The sequence below is a fragment of the Vipera ursinii genome (assembly GCF_947247035.1).
Source record: "Vipera ursinii genome assembly, chromosome: 1".
NCBI classification, from domain to species: domain Eukaryota; kingdom Metazoa; phylum Chordata; class Lepidosauria; order Squamata; family Viperidae; genus Vipera; species Vipera ursinii.
The window spans coordinates 131,514,775-131,531,406 of record NC_139512.1 but is presented as its reverse complement, the minus strand read 5'-3'; the positions used below and the strand labels follow the sequence as shown (position 1 = coordinate 131,531,406).

The 16,632-nt window shown below is 38.8% G+C and overlaps 1 protein-coding gene across 1 annotated transcript in view; it reads left to right on the top strand.

The window, feature by feature from the left end:
• Positions 1-6,846: 6,846 nt before the first annotated feature.
• The window catches only part of CFAP221 (cilia and flagella associated protein 221), a gene marked incomplete at its 5' end in the record, with an annotated part of 39,254 nt that continues 29,468 nt past the window's right edge, over positions 6,847-16,632 (top strand). The window contains 5 exons of the mRNA XM_083359366.1: positions 6,847-6,985; positions 8,311-8,411; positions 9,096-9,182; positions 10,181-10,276; positions 11,259-11,359. Coding sequence (XP_083215492.1) covers positions 6,847-6,985; positions 8,311-8,411; positions 9,096-9,182; positions 10,181-10,276; positions 11,259-11,359 — 524 coding nt within the window. The remainder of the gene's footprint in view (positions 6,986-8,310; positions 8,412-9,095; positions 9,183-10,180; positions 10,277-11,258; positions 11,360-16,632) is intronic.

The following is a 16,632-nucleotide window of genomic DNA, read 5'->3' as shown; positions in this document are numbered from 1 at the left end:
CCATCCAGTCGCATCACTTCCTGGCAAATAGAAGGGGAAGAAATGGAAGCAGTGAGAGATTTTATTTTCTCGGGCTACAAGATCACTGCACATCATGACTGCAACCATGAGTTTAAAAGACGCTTGCTCCTTGGGAGGAAAGCTATGGCAAACCTAGGCAGTGCATTCAAAAGCAGACTTCACCTTGCCGACAAAGGTCCATATAGTCAAAGCTCTGGTGTTCCCAGTAGTAATGTATGGCTGTGAGAGTTGGACCATAAGGAAGGCTGCGCACTGAAGAATTTGATGCTTTCAAATTCTGGTGTTGGAGAAGACTCTTGAGAGTCCCGTGGACTGTTAAGGAGATCTAATCAGTCAATCCTAAATGAAATCAAACCTGACTGTTCTTTGGAAGGACAGATACCGAAGCTGGAGCTCAGATACTTTGGCCACCAAATGAAGAGAGAGATCTCCTTGGAAAAGACCCTGATGTTTGGAAAGATGGAAGGCAAAAGGAGAAGGGGGCGGCAGGGAATGAGATGGTTAGGTAGCATAGATTGTGCAACCTTTCAGTAACAGAATCACTTCCAACACTGGTTTAACATTCCCACAGTATTCAAAAGCCCCTACCCAAAAGGGGCCCAAACAATACAGCCTTACCTCTGCATCAGATGGTGAAGTTGGACAAACAGAAAGTAAGCAAACATCCTAAAAGTTAAAACTGGCACTATTTTACTTGGAATAAGGCAATAGTTTGCAGTTTCATGTTTACAGTATATATTATAGGTAGCAGCACAGTTCCTTCTTCGGCTAGGCTGGTTTCTAGTATCTGGGTAAAGTATTTATTGCAGATAATGCAGTTTATCTTACCATAATACTGTAGAAATGATAAAAATCCTTAACCACTTATTTACAGCACAAGGTCTCTTTGAGCATAGAACATTTGCTACTTACAGGGAACCTTTATTTCAAAAGCTGAAACAGTTCCAAATTATTTGTTTAAACATTTATATCCTGCCTCCCCTTCACAGACTTATTTGCAAAAGATATAATCCAGACCTAGAAATATACCTGCTCTGTTTCAATCGGAAGGAAGATATATCTTGGCAGGAATGGGAAATGGGCAGCATTTGCTGAGCTTCGTCTTACAGCATTTCTTGACAGTGGGCTTACTACTGTAGTTGGAGCAACTGCAAGCCATGATTTTAGAATGCCATAGGTCTCCACTGTTGACGCAGAGAATAATGCAATAAATCAGAAGATGGCAAGATGGTCCCCTCCCACAGAGAGTCAAAGGAAGTAATATGGTGTTGGAGGTCATGTCTTAATGCTACATTACCCTCTAGTTTGGTTTGAAAATACATGGTGCAAACAAGAACTGTACTGTATTTTTAAAAAAGCAAAAACTTTAAAGGAAGCTCAGATCCCAGTGATTTCACATGCTTGTCCTTAAAGGGATTTTGTAAATTGTACTGAAGCAGTTTACTACATTGTTTCAGTACAATCTAGCCTACAGGGATTTCCTGGTGGTCTTCTATCCAAGTGCTCTCAAGATCAGTTAAGGTCAGTTATTTGCTGCTACCAAGTTGGGCAACCTAGGCGAACACATATCTATACAATATAAAATGCCAACTGTGAAACATGGGTTACTGCATTAAATATGTAGTTAGGGGACCTAAAATGTATCAGCATATTTTTACATCGACTGTGTTGCACATTTACTTCTCAACTCTTCACTGTTTTATTTTTTATTTGATGTTTTGTTGGATATAGTTTTGGGTAACGGCTTTGAAGTCGAACTACATATATGTAGCTGAGACAAAAGGAATGAGAGTGTTTTACCGTGTCCCTCTTTATTAATTCTACACGCCCTATTTCCTCTTCCAATTACAAATTATAGTCTTGCAATCCCTTGGCCGCCTCAGCTAAACAATTAATTGCTATTAATCAATTGGTACAATTTGCTATTAATTGCTATTAATTAATTGTAGAGTGCTGTCTCTCATTATCCAACTCCCAACTCTTTTTCAAGAGTTGCAACGCAACCCGAGCACACAAAGCCATTCTCCTTTCCAAGGCTGAGAGAGAAGTCCTACGCTTTATTGGACCGTCCGCCAGCATATTAGATCTCTTCTCCTTGTCTCCCCCCCCCCGGGGTTAGAGAATGGTACAATCCAAAGCCCGCTTGGCGCTCTAGATTAGAACGTCGCAGTTGACGACCAGCATAGCAACCGAAGCTTTTGAGGCGGGCGGGCGCGAAGGCTTTTCTGCGCTACAGATCGCACCTGGCCGGTCCACCGGCTCACTCCTTCCTCTGTGGAAGGATCTGCACTCCTGGTAGGTTCGCTGGTGCCTCGAAGCGAAGGACAAAATAAAACTGGGAGGGGGCGAGGGGTCGGGTGTAATTGCGAATTTCTGGGGTCCGCTGCAAATGCAAACTCCTTTCCTTCGGACAGCGCCTGCCCCCTTTGATCTAGTAGAGCAGGGGTCTTCAAACTTGGCCCTTTTATGACTTGTGGACTTCAACTCCCAGAATTCCTCAGCCAGCATGCCTGGCTGAGGAATTCTGGGAGTTGAAGTCCACAAGTCATAGAAGGGCCAAGTTTGAAGACTCCTGTAGTAGAGGCTTCTTTCTGTTTTGCCTAGCTTAGACTAAAAATTACCACTTGCACATTTTACTACAGGCTCTTTGCCCACCTCATCAGAGCTCTCTGCTTTAACCAGTTCCGAGGTCGAAGAGGCATAGCGTTACAAAGGACCTTAGAGGTCTTCTAGTCCAGTGTTTTCCAACCTTAGGAACTTGAAGATGCGTGGACTTCAACTCCCAGAATTCCCCAGCCAGCTATGCTGGCTGGGGAATTCTGGGAGTTGAAGTCCACGCATCTTCAAGTTCCTAAGGTTGGGAAACGCTGTTCTAGTCCAACCTTTGCACTGAAGATTTCCCTTTTTTTAAGCAAGCATTCTTGCTCGCTGCTAAATTATCAGCACTCCGCTCGGATGAATCTATGTATAAGCCTGTGAAGAAGCTCGCTCGCTTTTTTTTTCTCAGCCCAAGGTTGTTAATTATATTACATAATAAATATTATTATATTATTTTTTAAATTATATATTTTTAAGAAAGTTGTACACATAGTCATCGACTTACAACCATTCATTTAGTGACCGTTCAAAGTTACAAGGGCACTGAAAAAAGTGACTTATGACCAATTTTCCCGATTTACAACCGTTGCTGCATCCCCCACGGTCACGAAATTCAGATGCTTGGGTACTGGTTCATATTTATGATGGTTGCAGTGTCCTGGGATGGTGTGATCATCTTTTGTGACCTGACAAGCAAAGTCAATGGGTAAAACCAAACTCACTTAACAAACCTATTACTAACTTAACAATTGCAGTGATTCACTTAACAACAGTGGCAAGAAAAGTCATAAAATGGGGCAAAACTCACTGAACAACTGTCTTGCGTAACAGCATGAATTTTGGACTCAATTGTGGTTCAAGGACTACCTGTATGCACTTTGGCCATCTCAGCTGTGAGTTAATAGGAAAGGAAAGCTCTAGAAACTAACTGGCACATTGGTGGTGTGGACATCATGGGGTACACACACCGAAGAGGGGACCTTTGTGGTTTACTTAAACAGCAATGCAGAAGAAGGACTATTCCCATAGTAGACAGTGTGCCCTGCTCTTACATTGCTGCAGTGCAAACCATAGATAAATCTATCCCCCTGCAATATAATTATACCAAATTGGTATTTCAGCTAGTATATTCACTTGGACTGTTACACTCCAGAAATATTGCTGGAATGCCACTCTCTGTGGTCTCTTCAGAACACTATGATTCTCTTTGGTATTTCCTACTCTTTCTCCATGTTGCCCTCAAAATAAACGAATGAACTATTCCTCCAGCATATGCTGGAATGACTGCCATTTCAGATTTTTTGGAATACTGGAATCAAAGCTTACTGTTGATTAGAAGGTCCAGTTTCTGTATACCCCAAATGGTTAGCGCTCTGAGCTAGGACAGTACAATAAGTTATATAGTAAAACATGACATATGTTTGGACTTTTTGATTTAATCTGACTATATATCTAATCTATTGTGGCTGTATATGTTTTGTCCCATATGTCTCATATCAAGTGTTTTCTTTTTGTCTCTCTGCAAGTCAGACTCCATTCTTGATGAAAATGTCCTTGGACATTTCCTTGAAGTATTTTTGTGAACTGCAAGAAAGTGATTTGCTATGACCCTCTTTCAGGACAATTATGGTGATTAGTATAGTCTACAGTGCTGGCATTCCCTGATAGTCTTGCATTCAAGTAAAAAGGTAAAGGTTTCCCTGTCAGTCATGTCCAACTCTGGGGCACGATGCTTATCTCCATTTCTTGGTCTAGGCTCTAGGGAGTCTGAAGACAATTTCCATGGTCATGTGGCCAGCATGGCTATATGCCATAGGCGCTTGGAATGCTGTTACCTTCCCACCAAAGTGGTACCTATTAATCTACTCGCATTTGCATGCTTTCGAACTGCTACACGGGCAAGAGCTGAGGCAAGTAACTGGAGCTCACCCTGCTACGTGGAATTCAGATCTCAAACCAGGGCTGTCCAGAGGACAAGCTCAGCATCTTTAACCACTGAGCCATCATGCCCCATTGCATTCAAGTACTACCGATACTTACCATGTCTGCATTGAAAAATCAAGACAACTACTAAATGGCAAGAAGGAAGTCACTTTTTTATGTCACTTTGCTGCCCAGTCTTATTGAGCTTTTAAATCCTTCAGCTAGGTGATGTTATATTTTCTTGAAAGAGAGCTATGGAAGCTATGGCACAAAGATAAATTAAAAACAGCATCCTCACCATTTTTCTCCTCAATACACGTTCTCTCGCTCATGCCTTTGGCCAGCTAACTCAGCAGCCTACAGCCATAATAGAACAAGGCTAGGGAAATGGATTCACACATCATATTAACCATACCCTAATGGAATTTCTTTGAAGCCTTGATGTGTGTTTTCAGTCATTGTCATTTGTAAACTAGGTTTTATGATTTGGCATGATGCAGGAGCTCAGGCAACTACAACTTACTAGTAAAGCATTGTTAACAAAATTATGAGTTGATACAGTGCACGGACCTAGCAGTGGGAGAGTGATGACATAGAAAATTGACAGCAGAAAAAGACACAGTGGTCCAGCTAGTCTGCCCTTTGAGTGTTTTATTTTTGTTTTCTTTTTAATTTATTTATTATTTTAATTTTTTATATATATTTTTGTTATCATGATTCATCGCATAGTCAGCTAGATGTTCAGACTGGGTTGGCATTTTTGTCTACCTCTCAACTTCTTTCTGAGGACCTGGAATAGGCAGATGTGGATGTTTGATAGTATTACAGGCAGTGTCACAGGATGTAAACTGTTCTGAGTAAAGCTGCCTTTTGCAATTGACTGATAGTGAATTTATCAGTGCTGATGATGCTCTAGTAATGCTCCTGTTGTTTTGCTTTCTTTTCCCACAGTTATTCTATTTCTATTTGCAGGTCTTTATATTTTGTTATCTTCTCTTCTATTCTGCTCTCTCCAGGTACTGCCACATCCACTGTCCAAACTTTTTTGTCTTTCTTATCATTTGTTAAGTCTGGGGTGTTATGTGGCAGGTGCCTGTCTGCTTACTATTATTTTACTTACTCATTCATTCATTCATATTTATTTATTTATTTAGTCGGATGATGGGCCTGTGTTTATCCCACACATGTTTAAACTCAGTTACTGGTGACTGATCCTCTACCTACGCTGGAAATTGGTTCCAGGCTTCTACTACTCTTTCTTTGAAGTAATACTTTCTAACAATACTTCTGAACTTCCCTCTTGTCAGTTTCAGATTATGTCCCTGTGTTCTTGATTTTTGCTTAATACTAAAAATACTGCCTTCTAGAACCTTATTCACACCCTTAATATATTTAAAGGTTTCATTCATGTCCCCCCTTGCCCTCCTCTCCTCCAGGTTGTAGATATTCAGTTCCTCCAGTCCCATTTTAAGTCATTTGGTAGATGTAAGAAGCTTTGACATTGGGATGCTGTTTAATGGTCAGCTTCACGTTACAATATATTGTGTCTTCCTGAAAAAGTATTTGTTTCCCTTTGACATTTTGAGGGAATTGGCAATGACAGATGTCAAAAAGTCAAATTTTGGGAACTGGAGTTTTATAGCTTAATTTTCTATGCTAGCTAGCCTCAAGCTACATCAGCTTATTCCAATTGGATATATAATTCCTTCTATGTTCTTCTATGTTTTATATTTATCTTCATTATGTAAACAACTCATCCTAAAGTTATTTTAAACTTTAAATGCTACAATTATGCCACTTATTAATGTTTAGTGAATGAAGAAAAAACTGGAAAAATTAAGATACTTCTAACTATTGTCTGAGGAGAATAATTATCAGATAGACAGATCCTTGGGGGGGAATCATTTCAAGCTGTAGCCAGCAATTATTTGTTTAATTTCATTGGAAAAATCCTACTAATTTGTATACCACATAGCATTGGTGCATGTAGAATTTCTATATGTAGCAGCATGGTGGCCTAGTGGTGAGGACGCTCACCTCCCACTCAGAAGGTTGAGAGTTCAATTCCAGGTAGTGGCAGATGTTTCTCTCCTAGGGTGAAAAGGAAAAAAAACTGCTGCAAACTCCACATAGGCATCAGGAAGGGCATGCTCAGTTCCCTCCAGTACCCCTGACTCTACCCCTAATTAAGGGATTACAGGACCATAAAAAAGGGAGGAGTTATTTTTAATATTTCATGTTTCATATCAGGTAACAAGGAATGATTTTTTTGATATTCTAGAAGCTGTAAATTCCAAGAACAGGATGGAAGTTGTGCGTAATATTCAGACTGACTTCCACAGCACCAAAGAGTCTTTCAGAAGCCCTCCATCCCTTCTTCTGGACAGCTTTGTGGAGGAACCCCAGAAAAGAACTGATGTCCCCCACCACCTCCTGGAATCAAGTGAGGGATAAATTGATTGTTTTCAGGCACAAAAAAAGAATTGTTGGTTACCTTAATAATCTTCACGAACTTGATTGTTTATCACCTCGGTTTATAGACAGAATCTTGTTGCACCTAAAATCATTTCAAATATAATAATTCAGTAGATTATCACCAGTTGTTGCCCTCTCTGTTAGCATTCCCCTTTCTTCCTCCCTTGCAATCCACTCCTGAGGTTGGAGGATCCTTTCCAGGGGTTGAGGAAGGGGGAAACATAGTGGATTGCAAGTGGAGAACAGAGAATCTCACTGCACTTTGAGTCCCCTTTTATATTATTACAAAACATACATTATCATGTAAGATAATTTGAATTTGAATACTTTATTTAGCCAAAGTGATTAGACACACAAGGAATATATATCTGGTGCAGAAACTCTCAGTGTACATGCAAAGCAACAGAATAATCATCGTCGTCATAATACCAATAAGAGGGGGTAGTAAAGAAGAAAATAAGATGGATAAATGATAATACTACAGCCATACTACATGGGTAAATATACATAGTTGTAGACAGCATTGACAAAGACAGATAGAAATGTCAGCTTACAATAATAAAAAGGAAGCAAATGAAAGGAAGAGAAGAGAAATAAAATAATGGAACAATAAAACAATGAAAAAGCAACACAATGAGAATACAACAATATGATAACCAAAAAAACGGACGGGTGGAAAACAGAGTGGGGTGGGTGGGAGGTGGACTCTGCCATCAGTCCAGCAATACCTCCAGTGTAGAACTCCCCCATTTGATCCCCAAGCTCTTGCCAAAGGATAAGAGGTTGAGGGCAGATCTTAGAATTTAAGATATTCCAAAGCACAAGTACTGCAGCAGAGAAGGTTCCTGGATCGCAATAGTTGGGATCTGATGGCATCTGAAGTAGGCCCTCTTGGCCTATATAATATAATTGAGTAATACAATATAAATGATCTGCAGTTGAATCCCACACATAAGGCTATTGCTAAGCACATTGGTTTGTGCTTAAATTGTAAGCCGCCCTGAGTCTTCAGAGAATGGCGGGATATAAATGGGATTAAAATAATAATAATAATACTACCTTAAAATGAGGCCTAATATTGGCCAGGGAAAAAAAAAAGACTCTCAGATTGAGGAATGGGTAGCTTGTAATTTGGTAAACTAAATGGGCTGTTTTTGTGCAGGGAAGATCTTGAGCTAGATTATATCAGTCCATCTAATATTAGAAAAAATAGAATAAAATTAGTCATTGTGAACGCTTGGGGCTATTGTCTGGCTGTGCCAATTATTGTATTGTTTCTTTTTTTTGTTTCAGAGATTTATACAAAGCTATTAAGAAATAATGCTGTACAGGCTAAACCTGCCATCATGCATTATGGAGGATTTGAGGTAGAAAAACATCATCAGCAAGTGCTAGTAAGTAACAAAAGAGTTGAGAGCTAATAGCCTCAAATTAGTTCATGCATTTATTTATTATTTACCCACATACATAACCTTGGTCACGTATATGTGAGATGGGTGGCCATATAAATGTGCTTAATTTATAAATAAGTATGCGTTGTAGTCCTTATGACTCAAAGCCACTCACAGTTTATAAAAATAATAACAAATATAAAACATATTTTTAAAAGCAATCAATTAATTACTGTTCATAAAAACAATTGTTGTCCTTGGGAGATATTCTCTGAGGGCATTTTAGAGGGAGGGAGCTGTTCCTGAGAATATGATTCTCCAAATCCCAACATCCCACTTGTTTTGTATTTTCTTCCTGCCAAGATGCAGTAGGGCAGACAGATTCTACAAGAAGAAAAAAATTCCCAAAAGATAATGAGGTCCTAAGCTGTATAAGGTGTTACATGCAGGACTTTGAATTGGCCTCAAAGCCACAATCAACCAATGCAGCTCCTCCAGAAGGGGCATTACCCAGCTAAATTGACTAGTGCCAGTTAGCAAACTGTATTCTGTTTCATTCCTGTCCCCCTTGTTAACTTAAGCGTTAACCATTTTATCTACATCGGCTTCTGTCTGTAATTGTGCCTAAAATACTGACAGGAACATCTTTTTTTTTTCTTTCTTTGAATTAATTGCTTTATCCTACAGAAACTGATAAATATTTCCGGAGAAGTTATAAATATCCATATTATTCCGCCCGAGACAAACTATTTCCAGATCAAATATAACAAAATGGTAAGTGTTGGTTCAGTAACCTTGAGAGTGCTCACATTTCGTTTGTCTCTTCCTTTTTGAACTTCGCCAAATTGCAGAACATATAGTTTGAAGCCTTCCATAGGAAACCACGGCTTATGACCCTCTTTTACCGGTCTACTATAGAAAGCGTCCTCTCGTACGGTATTGTGGTTTGGTATGCTGGTCTGACAGCCGCGGATAGGAAGGCATTACAGAGGGTGGTGAGCACAGCACAAGACATTGTGGGCTGTTCCCTGACACCACTGGATGACATCACCAGGGCTCGTTGTCTTGGAAGAGTGAGGAAGATTCTCAGGGACGACTCACACCCTAGACGGTATCTCTTTACTCTCCTACCATCGAGTAGGAGATACAGGAGTATAGCCAGCCGCACCAACAGGCTGAAGAACAGCTTTTATCCATGGGCTGTTAGGCTTTTGAACGGGAAATAATTGTTATAAACTTTATGCATAATTGACTTGCGAGGCCGGTGTGTTGTGCAATTAGTTCACATGGTGTAATAAGATAATAATAATAATTTTATTTGTATACCGCCCTTCTCCCGAAGGACTCAGGGCGGTGAACAGGGCAACATATAAAAATACAAGAATACAAACATTAAAAGAGATTAAACAGAATGCCCAGAAACTAACAACAATAAGTTAAAATACATGAAAACAATATTAAAATCCCAACCCATAACCCATCAGGCCAGGCTGGCTTGTTCGAACAAGTAGGTCTTCAGATCGCGTCGGAAGGAGCGAAGGTCGGGTGCCATCCGGAGCTCAACCGGCAAACGATTCCACAATTCCGGCGCGCCCACAGAGAAGGATCTCCCCCTGGGGGCCACCAGACAACATTCTCTGGAGGGTTTGTGTCACTGTAAGCTGGGGGGTGGGGGCACGAAGGGAGGCTCAGCCAATCTCAATGTATACATGGTTGTACTTTGACAATAAAAGGTTCATTCATTCCTTCATTGTTCTGCTCTGTTTTTATAGCAGCGGCTTGTCCCTGGCTTGTCCTTTACAGTAACGGTTGATTTCTGCCCTGATGAATGGCGATACTATTATGACTGCATCCGAATCCATTCTCAGGTAAGAAAAGACAATAGATCAAGGTAGGAACAACCCTCTTCCTGTAAATGCAAATCTATATAGTGCTGACTCTTCATGATGTCAGCACATACAACGAATATTTTTACTATGCTTAGATTGAAGATTCTTTAGACTCTTTGGTGATTAGCTTCTTTTACTAGTCAGCTTCTTTTTACTCATTCTTTTTCCTCAAGTTAAATTTGTTCCAACCCCAATCAAAAGAGACTGCACCCATTTTGGGGGGGGGGAAATAGAAGCTCAAAAGGAATACATATATACTTCAGTATAAAATAAAGTAGGTGACAGGTTTCCAGCATTTTCTTATTGTTTGCCTAGGAACTGGGATGCTTATTTAAAAACATTCATGAACATTTTGTAAGATGGAGGAAGGTTATCGGCTCCAATTGCACTTGTGTACATGCAGCTTTCATACTAATTGTGATGAACTTGTGGTACATTGGCCAAAATGTGCCAAAAGTGATCAGTAACTATAATGACAATACCGATCACTTTGCCACATTTTGGCCAATTTATCACAAGTTCAACCAAAACTCAGTTTTATTGCAAATTTCTTCTTCTACTACTCTAAGTTAGGATCAAAACCCTCCATTAACTATCCGTTATTGGATTTAACTTGTAGAAAGTCTACAATACTTCTTACCCTAAAAGAAGTAGCATGGCGTGCCTTGTGTGTGTGCAAGTAAGAGGAAAAATTCAGATCATGCTAACGTGGAGTGGCAAAACTTCAAGAACAGGAATGGTAATGGGTTTAAGTCCTCTCAGGTCTTAAATCTAGGAAAATATATAAAATTAGGCTTACACATGCTGCATATTTTATATTAGCTGGGAATTAAAATATCCCCATAATTATTTAAGCCACGTGAGCAATGTAGCCTTAACTGTGTAAGAGAGCAGAACTACTTTTCCCCTAAATCACAGTTCCCCTGAGACTGTCCATATCCTTTTCTTCTTTTCTTCTCAGGGAGATGAAACTTTGCTGATCCCTCTCCATGCCTATCCTGTGATGAATAATGTAGATTTTCCATCCTACATTAATTTGTCGGATGTTCCTTTGGGACAATGGCAAGTGGCTATTAAAGCAATAACTTTTCTTTCATCTGTTTTTCGTGCATGATAAAAAGAATGAGCATAATTAGGCTTTGGCCGGTGGGCAGTTCAAAAAACAGAATGCCTCGTCTACAGCATTAATTCAATCGTGAAATGCAATTGAAGCTGTTTTTATTCTAAACCGTATTTATATATTTTTCATTTGGTGTCCAGGCACTGTGAAATGTAATTCTGGAATTACTTTGTAAAATTATTGGTTGCTATTAGACCCTGTTCACTGATGACTCTGAGAACATCTGTAAAGAGAGAAAATGAAAATCGGAGACTTAAAAATCTAGATAAGATTTTTGTTTTCTGCCGAGTCTTAAATTTGTTAACAAAATGTGATTGAAGCGGGTATTTTTCTTTCTTTTTTTTATTTTCCCCTTACTCTTTTGAAAAGAAAACAGGATTTGTTTCATCTTTTTCTCTGGATAAAGCATTCTCATCTTAACACCTTTAAACTGATGGGGATAAATGACTGTATACGCAGAAAGAATATGCCTGTGGATAACTGCTATGAGATAATAGTGTGTTCATAGTATAAACTGAGTAGAATTTATTTTATTTTATTTTTATTTTATTTTTATTCCATTTATATCCCGCCCTTCTCCGAAGACTCAGGGCGGCTTACAAACTTAGCAGTATTACTCACTTTCAGTATTACTCACTTTCTGAGCTTGATTGTTTTCTTGCAGATGTGTCGTTACCCAAAATAGGTAACATCAACACGATTTTACCTAGTTTGGGTAATGAAACGTCTGCAAGAAAACAACCAAGCTCAGAGAGCACCAAGGACCCCTCATTTCATTCCTGTTCTCCTATATGAGTAGAATAACTTGGTAGTAGTAGTAGTAAGTTTTATACTCAAAAATATTATACCTGCCTGTTGAAGGGAGCCAGTTTACCTACAGTTCATGATCCCAACTTTGATTGTATATTCAAGCATTGAACTTCTTTCTTGTTGAAGAAGCAGATGTATACGGTACATCATTGGAAAAAGTTATTTAAAGAGATTTTTGTGATCTCTGTGCTATAAATTTCACATATCTCTTGCTGGAGCAAGGTCTGAAATTTATGGCAGTCTTGCCTGTCTGAGCATTCAGGATACTCTTGCATTATTTCATGAAAATGTGCAAATTCTCTCTCTAATACACTTGTTAAATGAATTGAGAATTATTTCCGAGCACATCTGAGTAGATTAGGGGATTATTCTTTCTTAGATATTTTTTTTACCTCTAAATCTTAGCGCTTTTTACTTTTTTTACAAATGCTTTCCTTTTTTCCTGTTTTTTCCTGCTGCTTTGTTGCTCGGTTTGTACTATCTGTCCATCCACGGCTTCCTTTATTTGCAAAGGATAGAAATGCTTCCCAGGTTGAACATCTTAAACACCCATCAAAGAAAGATACTGTTGTTACTATTCACACAAACAAGAAAGAGAGAAATAATTATTTTAAGGAAGAACTGTATGTAAACTACATTCCACTGTAATCGGCTAGACAGGATTTTAGTGAGACAGTTTATTTATATTGGAGTTCATGGAGTGAAATATATTTAAATGGAGAATATTCAGATTTTTTTTTCCTAAATAATAGTGAAGCAGGAATTGCTATCTGCACAGAAAAGTAGACTGGGGAAAAAAATATGAGATACTCAAGAAGGTACAAATTGATTGATAGTAGCATTTGATTTTATGGAGGAAGTTCATTCCATGATGCTCCATTGCCTAATCTAATGTCTGCCTAGAGCAGGGGTGTCAAACTGCCAGCCCATGGGCCAGTTTCATCATACTGAAGCCGCGCCCACCCCATTGCCGGCAATGCAAAAAGAGTCGCGATACGTCGCCCCACGTCACGTGACGTGGCGAGTTTGACACCCATGGCCTAGACAAGAGGGTCGTGCAGAATTGGGTTCAGTATGTCACCCTTGTATTCCATACTGAGGTTTGGAGCAAAGCTTCTTTATTGATTTAAGCTGCTGCCCTCAACAAGAAATGAACTCATGCACATAATCAGAGCAACTTTTAAACAAGCCTTTGTAAATATGGTACAGTATATGCAGTATGTATTGCAAGTAAGAGGCAAGTTATGGTTTCAGTTTTCCTCAGTTCTAGCATTTTAGGTACCGAACTTTAGTTTCCAAATGTCTCCGGCTCTAGAAAAACAACTTTCCAGCAAGTTATTTTCTGTGGCTGGTGTTTGTTTTTATTATTCCTGTCATTCCATTTCAAGGAATGGAAGTTGTTCCATTAATGGAAGTGAAGAATTGTAATCTTCCAGCCACAAGCCGTAGTGATTTCTCCAGATTAGTTTACAGAATTAAATTTACTGAATTAAAAATGTGCGATTCCATGGACTTTGCTGTATTTTACAAATAAAGCAAAGTCTGTGAGGTTGCATGTTTTCTTTTTCTTTTTTTTTTTATTGAAAAGTTTTAAAGTACAGTTTTCCATTAAAAAAAACCCCCCTTCCCCCTCCCTATACCCCCCCTACCTCCCCCCAACCTCCCTCCCTCCCCTCCTCCCTCCACCCCCCTCCCCCCCCGACTTCCCAGAGCTAAATACAAGGTATATGTATATAAAAAAGCAATCATAAACAACCATATACTAAAAACTATAGATTCTAAAATCCATCACTCTCTAGCTTCTATAGGATAAAACACACCTTAACCATAATAAATATATATAAAAAAACTAGAATAAAAAAGAAGGAGAAACGAAAGAAGACTCATTCGAATGCTACATAAAACTTCTTGACCCTATACTTGTTCTGGATAAACTCAATCCATTTTCTCCATTCCATAATATAACATTCTTGCGAATGATCTTTCAAATAGGCTGAAATCTTCGCCATCTCTGCCAGGTCGGAAACCTTTAAAGTCCATTCTTCTATAGTCGGCAGTTCCTCTTTCTTCCAATATTGACCTATCAAAAGTCTTGCTGCCGTAACTAAGTTCAACATCAACTTAGAGTCCACAACTGTAGCGTCAACAATTATTCCCAACAAAAAAAATTGCGGACAAAACTTTATCCTCCGTTTAAAAATCTTCTGCATATTCCACCAGACTTTTATCCAAAAAGCCTTAACCTTCTTACATGTCCACCATATATGAAAATATGTTGCATCTTCATCGCCACACCTCCAACATTTAGGCTGGTATTTCGGATACATACTTGCAAGCTTTTTAGGATCTAAATGCCATCTATAAAACATTTTGTAAAAGTTCTCTCTTAGATTTTGAGCTTGAGTAAATTTTACATTCCTCACCCAAATCTTCTCCCACGTGTCCATTGTAATAACTTCCTGAATGTTTTGGGCCCATTTTATCATGCAATCCTTAACAAGCTCCGTTTCTGAATCCATCTCTATCAATGCAAGATATATCCGTTTAATATGTGCTGGTCCCTGGTTTCTAATTTGCTTTATCAAATTTTCATCAGTCATTGTAAATCCATTTTTCTGGTCTTCTTTCCACCTGGCCCGTAACTGAATATATTGAAACCAAGTTTGGACAACCTTCTCTTCTCGCAGCAGGCTATATGATTTCAAGCACCAAATATTCCTTTCCAAACTTAAAATCTCCTTGTACGTAGTCACATCATGTTTAAAGCCAGCATGTATATTTTCTATTGCGTGTTTTGGAATTGCCCACAATGGTATCTTGCTGCTTAACTTATGTCTATACTTCTTCCAAACTCTCAGCAATGCCTGTCTTAAAATATGCATCCTGAACACAGTATCTACCTTCTTATCATACAACAAATATGCATGCCAGCCAAACAACAGATCATGGCCCTCAAGATTTAATAACCTCAATTGCGTCAAATTAATCCAATCGCTTATTCCTACTAATGCAGCAGCTTCATAATATAATTTCAAATTAGGCAACTTAAGGCCACCTCTCTCACGAGTATCCTGCATAATCTTAAGTTTAACTCGTGGCTTTTTCCCTGCCCAGACAAATTTATTGATACCACGCTGCCATTCCTCCAAATTAGAATCTTTCTTAAGAATCGGTATCATTTGAAATAAAAATAAAAATTTGGGCAGGACATTCATTTTCACTGCTGCAATCCGTCCCAGCAAAGACAATTGCAATTTTTGCCAACTCTCCAATTCTTTTTGAATTTTCCCCCATAATTTTTCATAGTTATTTTTATATAGCTTTGTATTAGAGGGCGACAAAATCACCCCCAGATATTTAACCCTTTTAACAATCTCAAATCCAGTTAATCCTTCTAAGAGAGCCTTCTGTGAAACTGTCATATTTCTAGCCAAAATTTTAGTTTTCTGTATATTTACTTTAAATCCAGAAACTTTCCCATATTGTGTTATTATCTCCATCAGGTCCACAACAGAGTTCTCTGGCTGGGTCACTGTAACAACCAGATCATCGGCAAATGCTCTCAATCTATAGTCCTGATCTCCAACTTGTATTCCCTTAATTTTTTCTGAGTTCCGAATCTTGGCCAATAGTATCTCTAATGTTAACATAAATAACAAGGGCGATAACGGACACCCTTGCCTTGTGCCCTTCTCAATATTACATGCTGCTGTCAAGCTATTGTTAACTATGATTCGGGCAGTTTGTTTTTGATATAATGCCCTAATTGGCTGTAAAAAATTTTCCCCAAAATCCATTTTATCTAAAACTTTCAACAAAAATTGCCAATTCAATTGATCAAAAGCCTTTTCAGCATCTAAAAAGATTAGCGCTGCAGAGATCTGGTTGTGCCTTTCCAAAAACTCTAACACATCAACTATATGTCTCACATTATTTTTCATTTGGCTACCACTAATAAACCCCGTTTGATCCCCATGAATCACCTGTTGCAGGACCGTCATCAGTCTATTAGCCAAGACCTTAGCAAATATCTTATAGTCTGTATTTAAAAGCGATATCGGTCTATAATTTTTAACTTGAGTAGCATCCTGGTCTTCCTTCGGAATCAAAGAAATAAAAGCTGTTCTCCAAGATGGGGGCACCTCTCCCCCCCTCTGGATTGTCTGGAACAGTTCCTTTAACGGTTTTATCATCTCTAATTGCAAGTTTTTATAATAGGCCGCAGTCAAGCCATCAGTGCCTGGTGCTTTATCCACCTTCAGTTCCTTAATAGCTGTAAAAATTTCTTCTTCTGTAATCAGTTGATTAATCCCCTCTTTTTGTACTTGCGTAAGAACCGGGATGCTAGCATTCTCCAAATATATATCAATATCTTTTATATTAATTTCCTCCTTAGTATATAATT